Raw genomic sequence first — 17,104 nt, 5'->3', positions numbered from 1 at the left:
GGAAATAAAAAAAAGGATTTTTTGTCTGCCTGAGTTTGCAGACAGCCTGAAACAATAGGAATGAGAAGAGTGAAAGGTCCCACTAATCTTCAGTGGGCTGTTAACTCTGAATCTTAACCAAGCTGGCAATTTAAATGTCAACACTTTTCCTGCTCTTTGCTTTACAGCCCCAAACGGTCTCCCATTCCTGTCCAGATGCTCATAACCACTCAACCACCAAAATCTCTAGCTCCACCTTTCTTCCACTTCACCACCCAAACAAATAAAGCCCATTTAGTATAGTTATTAATTGTCGGTACAAAACCCTGCAGCTGTGTAGACTGAATGTGTTGTGGCAAACTAATACAAATGACATTTGGCATCAAAATAAATAACATGGGTGACTGTACCAACCTATCTAAAGCTGCCACAAGCTTTCTAGTCTGCCTCACTTGAATGCTGTGGAAACTAGAGGCCCTTGCTGAAGAATTTGGGTCCATCTTGTAATGGAATATATCTGAGGGAGTCAAGGAAGACAAGGCAGTTGTGGAGAAGCTAAATGAATTCATTGTATTGATCTTCACTGCAGAGGATGTGAGGGAAATTCCCACACTTGAGCCATTCTTTCTAGGTGACAAATCTGAGGAACTGTCCCAGATTGAGGTGTCAAAAGAGGAGGTTTTGGTAAAACTGACAAACTGATAAATTTAAATAGTGATAAATCACTAGGACTCAATGGTATTCATCCAAAAGCTCTGAAGGAACTCAAATATGAAATTGCAGGACTGGTAACTATGGTATGTAACCTATTGCTTAAATTAGCTTCTGTGCCAGATGACTGGAGTATTACTAATTAAATGGCATTTTTTAAAAAAGGCTCCAGACTTGGTTGAAACTGTAGTAAAGAACAGAATTATCAGACGCGTAGATGAACATGAAATGTTGGGGAAGAGTCACAGGGGTTTTGTAAAGGGAAATCATGCCTCACCAATTGCTTAGAATTCTTTGAAGGGGGTCAACAAACATAGAGACAAGGTTGATCTAATGGGTTTAGTGTACTTGGACTTCCAGAAAGCCTTTGACAAGGTCCTTCCCCAAAGGCTCTTACGCAAAGTAAGCAGACATAGGATAAGAGGGAAGGTCCTCTCATGGATCAGTAATTGGTTAAAAGGTAGGAGGCAAAGAGTAGGAATATATGGTCAGTTTTCACAGTGGAGAGAGGTAAATAGTGGGGTACCCCAAGGATCTGTACTGGGACCAGTTCTGTTCAGCATATTCATATATGACCTGGAAAAAGGGGTAAACAGGTAGCAAAGTTTTTGCATAGGATACAAAAGTTAAGTCCAAAGCTGACTGTGAAAAGTTACAAAGGGATCTCCCAAAACTGGGTGACTGTGCAAGAAGGTGGCAGGTGACATTCAATATTGATAAATGCAAAGTAATGTATACATCAGAAAACATAATCCCAACTATACATACAAAATGATTGGGTTTAAATTAGCTGTTACCTCTCAAGAAAGAGATCTTGGAGTCATTGTGGATAGTCTCCAGCTTTGAAAACATCTGCTCAATGTGCAGCAGCAATAAAAAACCTAACAGAAAGTTAGGAACCATCTGGCCACATCTGGAGTACTGCGTCCAGTTTTGGGCACCCAACTACAGAAATGATGTGGACAAATTGGAGAGAGTCCAGCAGAAGGCAATGAAAATGATCAAGGGGCTGGGGCACATGACTCACTAGGAGAGACTGAGGGAACTGGGCTTGTTTTGTCTGCAGAAGAGAAGAGTGAGGGGGGATTTGGTAGCAGCCTTCAACTACCTGAAGGGGGGTTTCAAAGAGGATGGAGCTAGGCTGTTCTCAGTGGTGGCAGATGACAGAACAAGGAGCAATAGTCTCAAGTTGCAGTGGGGGAGGTCTAGACTGAATATTAGGAAACACTATTTAACTAGGAGGGTGGTGAATCACTGGAATGGGTTGCCTAAGGAGGTGGTGGAATCTCCATCGTTAGAGGTTTCTAAGGCCTGGCTTGACAAAACCCTGGCTGGGATGATTTAATTGGTGGTGGTCCTGCTTTGAGCAGGGGGTTTTACTAGATGACCTCCTGGGGTCTCTTGCAACCCTATTCTTCTATGATTATATGATTAGGAAAGGGATAGATAATAAGATAGAAAATATGATAATGCCACTATACAAGTCCCTGGTATTCTCACACCGTGACTACTACATGAAGTTTTGGTAGCCCCATCTCAAAAAAGCTATATTAGTATTGGAAAAAGGTTCAGAGAAGGGAAACAAAAATGAGTTGAGATATAAAACAGCTTCCATATGAGCAGAGATTAAAAAGACTAGGGTTGTTCATCTTAGGGAAAAAAAAAGACGACTAAGAGGGGATATGATAGCGGTCTGTAAAATCATGAAGGGTGTGGAGAAAGTGAATAAGGAAGCCCCTTCTCATAACACAAGAAGCAGGGGTCACCCAATGAAATTAATAGGCAGCAGGTTTAAAACAAGCAAAAAAGGAAGTATGTCTTCACACCATTCACAATCAACCTGTGGAACTTGTTGCCAGGGGATGTTGTGGAGGCCAAAAATATAACTGGGTTCAAAAACAAATTAGATTAGTTCATGGAGGATAGGTCCATAATTGACTATTAGCCAAGATTGTCAGGGACACAACCCCATGCTTTGGGTATCCCAAAAAATCTGACTGTCAGAAGCTGTGACCGGACACCAGGGCATGGATCACTCGATAAATTGCCCTGTTCTGATCATTCCCTCTGAAGCATCTGGCACTGTCCACTGCTGGAAGACAGGATACTTGGTAGATTGACCATTGATCTGACCCATTATGGCTGTTCTTATGAGGGGCCTTGATGATGACCATAAAACTCACTAACGACATCGCAATGCACTTCATTAACATGCTTAATTTAGAAACGTGATTACCATGTCACTTATGACTGGAAAACAGTGGATGTACAGTATAGAAAATTGTATTTTCTTTCAGTGTGTGCACTGATGCCTTGACTATTGCTGTTGTATCATGTTGTCTGTTTTAGTACTAATGTGACTACACATACTCTGGAACATGACACTGGTACTCGTACATATACTTTCATTGTAAACTGCTGAAAGTGTTTTCTGTTAAGAGGCTCAGTGGTATCTTTGTTTCTTTTGTACAGGTAAGTAGCTCTTGTCTAGCAGTACACATGTGAAAAGCATTGTTCAAATGTTGACTAATTAATTCTTTTAACACCTCTGAAGTAGATAAACAGGACCATAATGCTCATGTATTATTATAAATATGCTTTATCTGTGAGACTAGAGTAGCTCTAATTTCACAGTACATTCTCTGAGCTACAGTTTTGTGTTAGATGCTCAGGTTGTGACTACAGTAGTGTGGTTGGCTGATTTGGAATTTAGAAGTGGTATTGTAGCTGTGTCAGTCCGAGGATATTAGAGAGACAAGATGGGTGAGGGAATATCTTTTATTGCACCAACTTTTGTAGATGAGAGAGAGAAGCTTTTGAGCTTTTCTCTCTCACCAACAGAAACTGGTCCAATAACGGATATTACCTCATCCACCTTGTCTTTCTTGGTGTTTAGAAGGCAGTTTATTGTGTGCAGTTGTTTTGAGTTTCAGACCAGTGACGTCTCAGTTGTGCTTGTTTCTTTTCACATCACATAGAATTAATAACTTTACATATTTTTTGTGTGTTCCTTTTCTCAAGTCTACGGCTTTCTGCAATGCAAGGAAACTAACCTTATCAGATACTCGGGGTACAGGATGGGAAAATATGGTGGGAAAATGATTAAAAAGAGATCACCCATTCTATAGGATAAAGCCACTATAGCTTTTAAAGAAAATGGAATGAAACTGTTACTGTTTTGAGGAATGCAGTCTGTCACCTCAAATGCTTTGGCTTACCACTGCTTTTGGTCACAGCATTCATGCCATAAATTGATGTGATTTTCATAAAAGAAATTTTAACACCATTGATCATGTTAAATATTTTCTAATGTACAAGAACAATTGTGAGTTTTTACATGTTTAGTCTTTTGAATAACATTGGGAAATTGCTGTATTGTTATATGGAATCTAGGAATATTTTAGACTTGACTACAGGGAGAATTGTACCTGTTTAATCTAAACCAATTCTGTTCAGCAAGTGCAAACCTCTGCATGGACTTTTATCTCTGTATAAGAATGGCTTTTTGAGTTTAGCTTAAGTTGATTGGGAACAAGTTTAAGTTGAATGGAAATAACCCACTTTTAAATTAAAATATAGCTGGGTTTGCACCAGTTTAAAACAGTTTAATCAAACTGGTGCAAGTATGAGTGTAGACAAGACTAATGCTTTAACTAAATTGGGGAGGCAAGTGTCCAACTCCCATTGAAAGTTAGTAGGAATTGGGTGTCTAACTCTCCCTTAAGCGCCTTTAAATGTTATAGTGGGATTTTAAAAGTATAACAAATATAATCATTCACATAAAATACAGTGCTGCTGATGTTTTTAAAAACATCTTCCTTCCAGGTCCATGAAGGATTTTTGGAGAACAGGATTGTACCGATCAATGACACTAGTACCAGTGGTCCCTCTGAGAAAAGGAGTGTTGATTTACGAATATACATGCTGTGTTTTCTGCCATTTATTATCCTTCTGGTCTTCATTCGTGACCTTAAGAGCCTGTCTGTGCTTTCGTTCCTTGCCAATCTTTCCATGGCTGTCAGCCTGGTAATTATTTACCAGTACATCGTTCGAGTGAGTATACATCCCCCCCCCCAATTGTTTTGTGAAGATGTGACATCTCATTTGGAATTTGTATGTAATGTCAAGTGACTATTAGATTTATATTTATTAACCTAACTTTCACACAGCATGGCTTATACTGTAGGTACTAAAGTGATGGGTATTTAAAAAGTGGCAGAAAGAGAGAGCCTTTTGAAGATGTGACATTTATGGGAAATTGGACTTTAAAAAAGAAAGGAAAATGCCTACTAATTGCTCCTGCCATTAAGGCAGTAAAAGAAAAAAGTACACGTTTTAAAGAACTTTTGCCCCTTGAGTGTGAAAAAATTATCCTCCATGCATGTCACCTGCAGCTTTGGGGATTCTGTTCCACTGCCTGTCCCTTCAGTTCAACAGGGCAGCAATTTAAACTGTAACACTTAATTCTAGTGTCTCTCCAAATACAGTACTGAACATTTGCAGACTTCTCATTTAGACCACATGTTGCAAACTTTCTGCTTTTAAGCAGTTGAATAATTGTTGCATGTACTGAATTGTTGCCATGATACTAAAAGGTGTCTTGAGAGATTTGTATAAAGCAAGCTGAATCATGGGATGAAAACAAAAATTCACATTTTTAAAAAAAACCCTCAGAAGATCTGTGACCAGAGTTCAAAAGAGTTTGCCAGGGTTACCTTTGGCATAAGATGATACTGGAAAAATGCAAGTGCTACTTTATGTACAGCAGTATTTCCCATAGTGTGATGTGTGCCCCCCACTGATTGGCAAGAAAGACAGCCAGTGGGAGGGTTGAGTTGGGACAAAGGCAAAAACAGAACAATTAGCAATAAATATTCTCCAGAGTCTCAGCTTTCACTTTAAAAAAAAGTCTTTAGTGGTTATGGTTGTGAAGAAAACCTTCAGAATGTGAAGCTAGTGTAACTGAGGGTATATATACACTACAGTAACACAGCTGCCATGCTGTAGCTGTAGTATACACACTTAACACAGCAATGGAAGCATTCTTCCACTGACCTAACAGTGTCTACGCCGGGGTTCAGGTCACCTTAATTACATCACACAGAGTGTGAAATTCTTCACAGTCCTGTAGGACATAGGTCAGCTGACCTAATTTTTTAGTTTTCAGAGTAGCAGCCATGTTAGTCTGTATCCACAAAAAGAAAAGGAGTACTTGTGGCACCTTAGAGACTAACCAATTTATTTGAGCATAAGCTTTCGTGAGCTACAGCTCACTTCATTGAATGCATTCAGTGGAAAATACAGTGGGGAGATTTATATACACAGAGAACATAAAACAATGGGTGTTACCATACACACTGTAATGAGAGTGATCAGGTAAGGTGAGCTATTACCAGCAGGAGAGCTGGGGTGGGTGGAGGAAACCTTTTGTATTGATAATCAAGGTGGGCCATTTCCTGCAGTTGAAAAGAATGTCTGAGGAACAGTGTGTGTGTGGGGGGGAAATAAACATGGGGAAATAGTTTTACTTTGTGTAATGACCCATCCACTCCCAGTCTTTATTCAAGCCTAAGTTAATTGTATCCAGTTTGCAAATTAATTCCAATTCAGCAGTCTCTCGTTGGAGTCTGTTTTTGAAGATTTTTTGTTGAAGGAATGCTACCTTTAGGTCTGTAATCGAGTGAGCAAAGAGATTGAAGTGTTCTCCGACTGGTTTTTGAATGTTATAATTCTTGACGTCTAATTTGTGTCCATTTATTCTTTTACGCAGAGACTGTCCAGTTTGACCAATGTACATGGCAGAGGGGCATTACTGGCACATGATGGCATCTATCACATTGGTAGATGTGCAGGTGAACAAGCCTCTGATAGTGTGGCTGATGTGATTAGGCCCGGTATGATGTCCCCTGAATAGATATGTGGACACAGTTGGCAACAGGCTTTGTTGCAAGGATAGGTTCCTGGGTTAGCGGTTCTGTTGTGTGGTTTGTGGTTGCTGGTGAGTATTTGCTTCAGGTTGGGGGGCTGTCTGTAAGCAAGGACTGGCTTGTCTCCCAAGATCTGTGTGAGTGATGGGTCATCCTTCAGGATAGGTTGTAGATCCTTGATGATGCGTTGGAGAGGTTTGAGTTGGGGGCTGAAGGTGATGGTTAGTGGCGTTCTGTTATTTTCTTTGTTGGGCCTGTCCTGTAGTAGGTAACTTCTGGGTACTCTTCTGGCTCCGTCAATCTGTTTCTTCACTTCAGCAGGTAGGTATTGTAGTTGTAAGAACGCTTGCTAGAGATCTTGTAGGTGTTTGTCTCTGTCTGAGGGGTTGGAGCAAATGCGGTTGTATCGTAGAGCTTGGCTGTAGACAATGGATCATGTGGTGTGGTCTGGATGAAAGCTGGAGGCATGTAGGTCGGCATAGCGGTCAGTAGATTTCCGGTATAGAGTGGTGTTTATGTGACCATTGCTTATTAGCACCGTAGTGTCCAGGAAGTGGATCTCTTGTGTGGACTGGTCCAGGCTGAGGTTGATGGTGGGATGGAAATTGCTGAAATCATGGCGGAATTCCTCAAGAGCTTCTTTTCCATGGTTCCAGATGATGAAGATGTCATCAGTGTAGCACAAGTAGAGTAGGGGCATTAGGGGACGAGAGCTGAGGAAGCGTTTTTCTAAGTCAGCCATAAAAAAGTTGGCATACTGTGGGGTCATGCGGGTACCCATAGCAGTGCCGCTGATTTGAAGGTATATATTGTCCCCAAATGTGAAATAGTTATGGGTGAGGACAAAGTCCCCATCATGCGCCAGCAATGCCTCTCTGCCATGTACATTGGTCAAACTGGACAGTCTCTACGTAAAACAATAAATGGACACAAATCAGACATCAAAAATTATAACATTCAAAAACCACTCGGAGAACACTTCAGTCTGTTTGGTCACTTGATTTACAGACCCAGAGCATAGCTGCACCCCCCCCCCCCAGCCCAGAGACTCACCCGCTACCCTCCTGGAAGGGTTGCCAACCCTCCAGGATTGTCCTGGAGTCTCCAGGAATTAAAGATTAAACTTTAATTAAAGATAATCACACTTGATGAAACCTCCAGGAATTCATCCAACCCAAGCTGACAAACGTGTACCTCTTAGAACCCAGGGATCCAGAGGGAGAAACAGCTTGATATTGGATTCTGGGATTGCATTGAGTTTCCTGCATGCTGCCTCCTTTCCCTATCAGGGTGTGCTGGGAACTGCAGCTGCCGGGAACCCTCCAGTTCCCTCCCCCTCCTCTTGGCCTTGTTTTCTATTTGTAAGCTGGGCTCTGCTGGGTCCAGTGGCCCCTAGTGGCAGCCAACATCTCTGCAGCCCACTTCTGTGGGGAAAAAGGGAAATTCTGCGCACAGAACGTTAATTTCTGCAAAATCCTGCATTGCGCAGTGGTGCAGAATTTCCCCAAGAGTAAACAATGCTGGCATTTAAAGTGTCGTGTTCACTATCATATTACAAATATCTACACCAGTATTTCCCAAGTGCAAGTGGGCAGAGAACTAGCTGGGGAGAGGAGGAGATGTGGGCGAGGAGCAGCAGGTATTTGGTTACATTTTAAGATGTGCAGGCTATTAATACCTCATGGTGATGTTGTTGGGGCCGGGGAGGATGGGATTGGGTTTATTTTCCTGGAGAGGGGCTCAGCTTTCAAAAGTCTGGGTAATGCTGATATACGGTATGTGATGATGCTGTGTTTTTTCTCCCCAGGATATATCTGATCCTCGAAAACTTCCCCCTGTGGCTGGTTGGAAGAAATACCCACTTTTTTTTGGTACTGCCATATTTGCTTTTGAAGGCATTGGTGTGGTAAGTGTTCAGCTGTACCCATCTGAATACAATGACTGATGATAAGCAATCCCTTTATTAACTTTCAGTTAATCGCAATATTCTGCCCATCCCATTGACTTTCATGTTAATAGGATTCAGCTATTTTAATCAAGCATGCCGCTTATGGGCAACTTTCGTTGTGCAGCCCTGTGGGCCTGCAGCAGCCCCTGTGGAAAGATCTGGCTTCAGGCAGGTTTGTAGGGCTGTGGCGGAGGAAGGAAGTCCTGGGACATGCTTAGCCAGGGCCCACAAGCTGTGTCCAGGGCTTTCCACAGGGAGTGAGGGTACTGGAGGGCCCATGGGGCTGCATGGTACCTCCCTCTGGCATCAGGGACATCTTTGTGATACAGAGTATGCCACAGTTATCCATGCCTTTGTCATCTCAGAATAAGATTGCTGTAATGCACTGTTCAACCTGGGGACCATTCAGAACTATGGTTTACACAGAATCCTGCAGGATGCTTATTAACTGCAGTTACACTTTGGGAGGACATGATTAAACCAGTGCTCTGGGATACTTACATTTGCTTCAAGTAAGCATCCAGGTGGAATTCAAGGTGTTGATTTTACCCTCTCAAGCTCTAAGTGGTTTGAAACCTGCTTACCTGAGAGACTCTCCAGGCTTTACTGCCACAGAGGAGATCAGCACACTTACTGAAGCTGGAGACCTTCTCAACTTATGGAAGAAAAGGTTACTGGCAGAATGCTCTCTGCAGGTTCCTTGCTTTGGGACCCTCCTCCCTTATCTCCTCAGCATTGGTCTGCCAGTGCCCAGGTTTGTTAACCTTCTGGGCACACTGCACACCTCCTCACCTTTCCTCTTTCTTCTCAGGCTGTTGAGGAAGGGGTGGGTTGAAGTTTGGGTTTGGCTATATTTATGGATAGTGTTGTGGTGGTTGTGTCTCCCCAATTTATGGGATGAGTGCCAATAGATACCTGATTTTTATAAATTCAAATAAATGAAAAGAGCTATTCAAAAAAGAGTGAAAAAGTGTGTGAACATAGGGGGGGAAAATCAATTAGTTTTGCCAAACCTCATGGCTAAATCATTTTTACTCAAACTTATAAGAAAAAACTCAATATGAGGCTGAGAATGAGCATGGAAGATTTCAACCCGAATGGTTGAAGTCTGGCAAAATTATCAGCAGCTGAAAGCGAGGGGTTATAATGGAACATGTTAGGCAATCTTAATCATAGGTAGTGTTGTTAAATCTGGGTAAGAAATGGTTTTCCTGTCCCAAAGAATGTTTTTGAGATTTTGACAATTTTTCCATTCTGTATTGGGGTGAAACGGAGACCTTTTGAAGTTTTTGGCTCGGGTGGGTGAGGGGAGGAGGGCGAGGACACAGACACACACACGCACACACACACACACACCCCTCCCCCGCCTCTGAATAACCAATAGCCTGGTGGTTAGGGTACTCACATGGAACCCAGGTCCAAATACTTGGAATTTTGACTGGGTCTCCCACATCCCAGGTGAGTGCTGACCACGAGGCTGTTGGCTATTCTGGGATGAGTCTCTTTCTGTCTCTGAGAAACCTTTCCTGATGAAAGTTTTGTTGAAACTGGTACGTTTCCTGCAAAGTTTCAGTTTTCTGACAAACAAATTTTTCATGTGGGGGGAAAAAAAGTTTACCATTTAATTAGTTTGGTACCCTAGGCTACCTTCTTGTCATTTCGGTTTTTTCTATTTTGATCTCTCTCAGGTTTACCATTTAATTAATTGGTACCCTAGCCTACCTTCTCTCTGATTGCAGGCTATCAGCATATACACCGGACCCTCACTAGAACACGCGTCTATATAGTGCAAATTCGCATATAACGCGGTTGTGGCCATGGATCCCAAATTTAATTACTTTAACTGGAATTCATTTTAACACGGTCCCCGCTATAACGTGGTCCCCGCGTTAACGTGGTACCATGCATGGATCCCAAATTCCACGTTCTAGCGAGGGTCTGGTGTATTATATTTCTATAAAATTCTTGTATTGGATTTCATTCTAGTAGGTCTTCCCTGATGGTGTTTACTTGTTTCATAAAGATACACTTCTTGGAAAACTTGAACAAGCTTTTTGCATAGAAGCAAGAGATGTGATATATCTCAAGTTTAGTGGGGTTTTTGATACTGTCTCATATGACCTTCTCATAAACTAGAGAAATATAGGCTAGACAAAGCTATTACAAGGTGGGTGCACAACTGGTTGGAAAACAGTACTCAGAGAGTAGTTATTAATGTTTCACAATTGAATTGGATGGGCATGCTGAGTGGGGTCCCACAGGGATTTGTCCTGGGTTCAGTTTTATTCAATATTTTTATAAATGATTTGGATATTGGCATAGAGAGTGTGCTAATAAATTTTGTGGATAATACCAAGCTGGGAGGGGTGGCAGGTGCTTTGGAGGACAGGATTAGAATTCAAAATGATCTTGCCAAACTGGAGACATGGTCTGAAATAAATAGGATGAAATTCAGGAAGGACAAATGCAAAGTACTAGCCTTAGGAAGGAATAATCAATTGCACAAATACAAAATGGGAAATAAGTGCCTACGAAAAGGATCTGTCAGTTATAGTGAATCACAAACTAAATTTGAGTCAACAATTTAATACTGTCACAAAAAAAGCAAACCTCATTCTGGGGTATATTAGCAGGAATGTTGTAAGGAAGATATGAGAAATAATTCTTCCCCTCTACTCAGCACTGATAAGGCCTCAACTGGAGTATTGTGTCTATTTCTGGGCACCACATTTTGGGAAAGATATGGACAAATAATGAGAAAGTTGAGAGGAGAGCGACAAAAATGAATTGAGAGCTAGAAAATGTCGCCCTGACCGGGAACCGAGAAGTCTGCTGCTTGCCGGGGGCTAAGATTCGCGATGTGACAGAGAGACTGCCGAGACTCATCAAGCCCTCGGATCGCTACCCCTTCCTGCTTCTCCACGTGGGCACCAATGATACTGCCAAGAATGACCTTGAGCGGATCACTGCGGACTACGTGGCTCTGGGAAGAAGGATAAAGGAGTTTGAGGCGCAAGTGGTGTTCTCGTCCATCCTCCCCGTGGAAGGAAAAGGCCTGGGTAGGGACCGTCGAATCGTGGAAGTCAACGAATGGCTACGCAGGTGGTGTCGGAGAGAAGGCTTTGGATTCTTTGACCATGGGATGGTCTTCCATGAAGGAGGTGTGCTGGGCAGAGACGGGCTCCACCTTACGAAGAGAGGGAAGAGCATCTTTGCGAGCAGGCTGGCTAACCTAGTGAGGAGGGCTTTAAACTAGGTTCACTGGGGGAAGGAGACCAAAGCCCTGAGGTAAGTGGGAAAGCGGCATACCGGGAGGAAGCACAGGCAGGAATGTCTGTGAGGGGAGGGCTCCTGCCTCATACTGAGAATGAGGGGCGATCAGCAGGTTATCTCAAGTGCTTATATACGAATGCACAAAGCCTTGGAAACAAGCAGAGAGAACTGGAGGTCCTGGTGATGTCAAGGAATTATGACGTGATTGGAATAACAGAGACTTGGTGGGATAACTCACATGACTGGAGTACTGTCATGGATGGTTATAAACTGTTCAGGAAGGACAAGCAGAGCAGAAAAGGTGGAGGAGTAGCACTGTATGTAAGGGAGCAGTATGACTGCTCAGAGCTCCGGTACGAAACTGCAGAAAAACCTGAGTGTCTCTGGATTAAGTTTAGAAGTGTGAGCAACAAGGGTGATGTAGTGGTGGGAGTCTGCTATAGACCACCGGACCAGGGGGATGAGGTGGATGAGGCTTTCTTCCGGCAGCTCGCAGAAGTTACTAGATCGCACGCCCTGGTTCTCATGGGTGACTTTAATTTTCCTGATATCTGCTGGGAGAGCAATACAGCGGTGCATAAACAATCTAGGAAGTTTTTGGAAAGCGTAGGGGACAATTTCCTGGTGCAAGTGCTAGAGGAGCCAACTAGGGGGGAGCTTTTCTTGACCTGCTGCTCACAAACCGGGAAGAATTAGTAGGGGAAGCAAAAGTGGATGGGAATCTGGGAGGCAGTGACCATGAGTTGGTTGAGTTCAGGATCCTGACACAGGGAAGAAAGGTAAGCAGCAGGATACGGACCCTGGACTTCAGGAAAGCAGACTTCGACTCCCTCAGGGAACGGATGGGTAGGATCCCCTGGGGGACTAACATGAAGGGGAAAGGAGTCCAGGAGAGCTGGCTGTATTTCAAGGAATCCCTGTTGAGGTTACAGGGACAAACCATCCCGATGTGTCGAAAGAATAGTAAATATGGCAGGCGACCAGCTTGGCTTAATGGTGAAATCCTAGCGGATCTTAAACATAAAAAAGAAGCTTACAAGAAGTGGAAGGTTGGACATATGACCAGGGAAGAGTATAAAAATATTGCTCGGGCATGTAGGAATGAAATCAGGAGGGCCAAATCACACCTGGAGCTGCAGCTAGCGAGAGATGTTAAGAGTAACAAGAAGGGTTTCTTCAGATATGTTGGCAACAAGAAGAAAGCCAAGGAAAGTGTGGGCCCCTTAATGAATGAGGGAGGCAACCTAGTGACGGAGGATGTGGAAAAAGCTAATGTACTCAATGCTTTTTTTGCCTCTGTCTTCACGAACAAGGTCAGCTCCCAGACTGCTGCGCTGGGCATCACAACATGGGGAATAGATGGCCAGCCCTCTGTGGAGAAAGAGGTGGTTAGGGCCTGTTTAGAAAAGCTGGACGTGCACAAGTCCATGGGGCCGGACGAGTTGCATCCGAGAGTGCTAGAGGAACTGGCGGTTGTGATTGCAGAGCCATTGGCCATTGTCTTTGAAAACTCGTGGCGAACAGGGGAAGTCCCGGATGACTGGAAAAAGGCTAATGTAGTGCCAATCTTTAAAAAAGGGAAGAAGGAGGATCCTGGGAACTACAGGCCAGTCAGCCTTACTTCAGTCCCCGGAAAAATCATGGAACAGGTCCTCAAAGAATCAATCCTGAAGCACTTACATGAGAGGAAAGTGATCAGGAACAGTCAGCATGGATTCACCAAGGGAAGGTCATGCCTGATTAATCTAATCGCCTTCTATGATGAGATTACTGGCTCTGTGGATGAAGGGAAAGCAGTGGATGTATTGTTTCTTGACTTTAGCAAAGCTTTTGACACGGTCTCCCACAGTATTCTTGTCAGCAAGTTAAAGAAGTACGGGCTGGATGAATGCACTATAAGGTGGGTAGAAAGCTGGCTAGATTGTCGGGCTCAACGGGTAGTGATCAATGGCTCCATGTCTAGTTGGCAGCTGGTGTCAAGTGGAGTGCCCCAGGGGTTGGTCCTGGGGCCGGTTTTGTTCAATATCTTCATAAATGATCTGGAGGATGGTATGGATTGCACTCTCAGCAAATTTGCGGATGATACTAAACTGGGAGGAGTGGTAGATACGCTGGAGGGCAGGGATAGGATACAGAGGGACCTCGACAAATTGGAGGATTGGGCCAAAAGAAATCTGATGAGGTTCAACAAGGACAAGTGCAGAGTCCTGCACTTAGGACGGAAGAACCCAATGCACAGCTACAGACTAGGGACCGAATGGCTAGGCAGCAGTTCTGCGGAAAAGGACCTAGGAGTGACAGTGGACGAGAAGCTGGATATAAGTCAGCAGTGTGCCCTTGTTGCCAAGAAGGCCAATGGCATTTTGGGATGTATAAGTAGGGGCATAGCGAGCAGATCGAGGGATGTGATCGTCCCCCTCTATTCGACACTGGTGAGGCCTCATCTGGAGTACTGTGTCCAGTTTTGGGCCCCACGCTACAAGAAGGATGTGGATAAATTGGAAAGAGTCCAGCGAAGGGCAACAAAAATGATTAGGGGTCTGGAACACATGACTTATGAGGAGAGGCTGAGGGAACTGGGATTGTTTAGTCTGCAGAAGAGAAGAATGAAGGGGGATTTGATAGCTGCTTTCAACTACCTGAGAGGTGGTTCCAGAGTTCTAGACTATTCTTAGTGGTAGAAGAGGACAGGACAAGGAGTAATGGTCTCAAGTTGCAGTGGGGGAGGTTTAGGTTGGATATTAGGAAAAACTTTTTCACTAGGAGGGTGGTGAAACACTGGAATGCGTTACCTAGGGAGGTGGTGGAATCTCCTTCCTTAGAAGTTTTTAAGGTCAGGCTTGACAAAGCCCTGGCTGGGATGATTTAATTGGGGATTGGTCCTGCTTTTGAGCAGGGGGTTGGACTAGATGACCTCCTGAGGTCCCTTCCAACCCTGATATTCTATGATTCTATGATTCTAAAATATGACCTCTGCGGAAAGATTGAAACAACTGGCTTTGTTTAGTCTGGGGAAGAGGGGAGGCATGATAGCAGTCTTCAAGTACTTAAAAGGTTGTTATAAAGAGGAGAGTGATAAATTGTTTTCCTTAACCACTGAGCACAGCACAGGAAATAATGGGCTTAAATTGCAACAAGGAAGATTTAGGTTAGATATTAGGAAAAGCTTTCTAACCGTAAGGGTAGTTAAGCACTGGAACAAACTACCTTGGGAGGTTGTGGAATCTCCGTCATTGAAGGCTTTTAAGAACGTGTTTGATAAACACGTGTCAGGGATGGTCTAGATCAGTGATAGTCAATTAGATTGACCTGTGGGCTGATATGAGAATTTTATGACAAGGGGCAGGTCATTTTTGCAGAAGGCTGACAAAATAATTATAATAAAAAACTTCAGCTGCCAATAAATAAAGATCTTGATTGCAACACAAGTACTAGTGTTTCTATATTTTAACAAAATTCATAAATCAACATTATGATCTGTGTTTGTGGCAGTCTCTAATGGGAGAGGTGACATCACCGATCTCTGGCAAGCTTTGTGAAGAGTAGTTTGCAGAAGGTCATGCACTGGTGAAGATGTTCATCTGCCAGGCGATTGTGGTGTTGGTTTTTTATAATGTTCATGGTAGAAAACCCCAATTCTCAGAGATAAGTTGATCCGAATGTTAAAAGATAGATGGCTAGATTCAGGCTATTTTGAAACTGGTCAGCATATTGAGTCCAGAAATTGCAAAGTCCCACTCCTTTGAATTTTGCCTTCAAGACATTTGAGCTCTGGAGACTTACAATGTCCAGTTGAAAGGCACCTTCATTAGTTGAATCAAGAATGTTCTTTGCTTCAGAAAGACAAGATCCATTGGCAGAGATAACAAATGGATTACACACAAATAAAAGCAAATCATTTGGAATTTTAAAATTCTCAAATCGCATTTTAAAATTTTTGATCAGATTGTTTTGGAATTCTTGCATTGTTTTCATCGAAGTTTCATCTGTAGCAACAACATGCAATGTGGGAAAGAGCAACATCTTTCCTGTTAAGTCTGTCTGAAAGATTTCAAGACTGCTCTGAAAGTCACACTTTTTTTTAAACAGATCCCCAACACTACTTGCATGGTCTTGGAGCTGCAAGTTGAGGGAATTCAAGTGACCAGTAATATTGCAGAGTAAAGCTACCTGTGACATAGCCGTGCTCCACCAATATTCAGGACCGTGGGCCCGGCTCCTCCAATGTTTGGGCTTATATTTTCAGAGCCGTCCCATCCATGGGACAGACCGGGGCAACTGCTCTGGGTCCCACGCTTTGGGGGGCCCCACGCTTCAGGGGGATGTGGGGTCCCAGGCTGCCTGGGGGGTTAGTGGGAGGCTTGGCGCCTGCTCCTCCCCCACTCCACCCCTTCCCCCAAGTCCTCACCCCACCTCTTTCTGGCTTCTGCCCTCTCCCTCGAGCAATGCCGGGAGCTGGTGGAGCGGGGCGGGCTGGGGCCAGGTCACTCTCTGCTGCCAGTGCCAGGCCCCCCACTAACCCCCTAGCCCCCCTGGACCCCACATCCCCCTGGAGCGCAGGGTCCCCCAAAGTACAGGGCCCAATCCTATGGACAGGATGGCTCTGCTTGGATCCATTCTGGGCACCAGCAAAAATTATACAAACCTGGCACCCATGGTTGACTCATATCCAGCTTCTCGTCCACTGTAGTCCATGGTCCTTTTCTGCAGAACTGCCACTTAACCAGTTGGTCCCCAGCCTGTAGCCGTGCATGGGATTCTTCCATCCTAACTGCAGGACTCTGCACTTGTCCTTGTTGAACTTCATCAGATTTCTTTTGGCCCAATCCTCCAATTTGTCTAGGTCACTCTGGACCTTATCCCTACATTCCAGCTTATCTATTTCTTCCCCCAGCTTAGTGTCATCTACAAACTTGCTGAGGGTGAAATCCATCCCATCATCCGGATCATTAATGAAGACGTTGAACAAAACTGACCCCAAGACCGACCCCTGGGGCACTCCGCTTGATGCTGGCTGCCAACTAGACATGAAGCCATTGATCACTACCCACTGAGCCCTATGATCTAGCCAGCTTTCTATCCACCTTATAGTCCATTCATCCAATCCATACTTTTTTAACTTACTGGCAAGAATATTGTGGGAGACCGTGTCAAAAGCTTTGCTAAAATCAAGATATATCACGTCCACTGCTTTCCCCATATTCACAGTTGTCTCATCATAGAAGGCAATCAGCTTGGTCAGGCATGACTTGCCCTTGGTGAATCC

At 43.8% G+C, this 17,104-nt stretch overlaps 1 protein-coding gene across 1 annotated transcript in view; it reads left to right on the top strand.

Moving 5' to 3' along the window:
- The window catches only part of SLC36A4 (solute carrier family 36 member 4), a 248,388-nt gene that overhangs the window by 50,474 nt on the left and 180,810 nt on the right, over positions 1-17,104 (top strand). Inside the window, exons 7-8 of the mRNA XM_048842769.2 lie at positions 4,516-4,743; positions 8,425-8,523. Of these exons, the coding sequence (XP_048698726.1) occupies positions 4,516-4,743; positions 8,425-8,523 (327 nt within the window). The remainder of the gene's footprint in view (positions 1-4,515; positions 4,744-8,424; positions 8,524-17,104) is intronic.

This window comes from Caretta caretta, chromosome 1, assembly GCF_965140235.1.
Source record: "Caretta caretta isolate rCarCar2 chromosome 1, rCarCar1.hap1, whole genome shotgun sequence".
Lineage (NCBI taxonomy): Eukaryota > Metazoa > Chordata > Testudines > Cheloniidae > Caretta > Caretta caretta.
The sequence above is the reverse complement of the archived record's forward strand: the minus strand, read 5'-3'. Positions and strand labels throughout refer to the sequence as shown.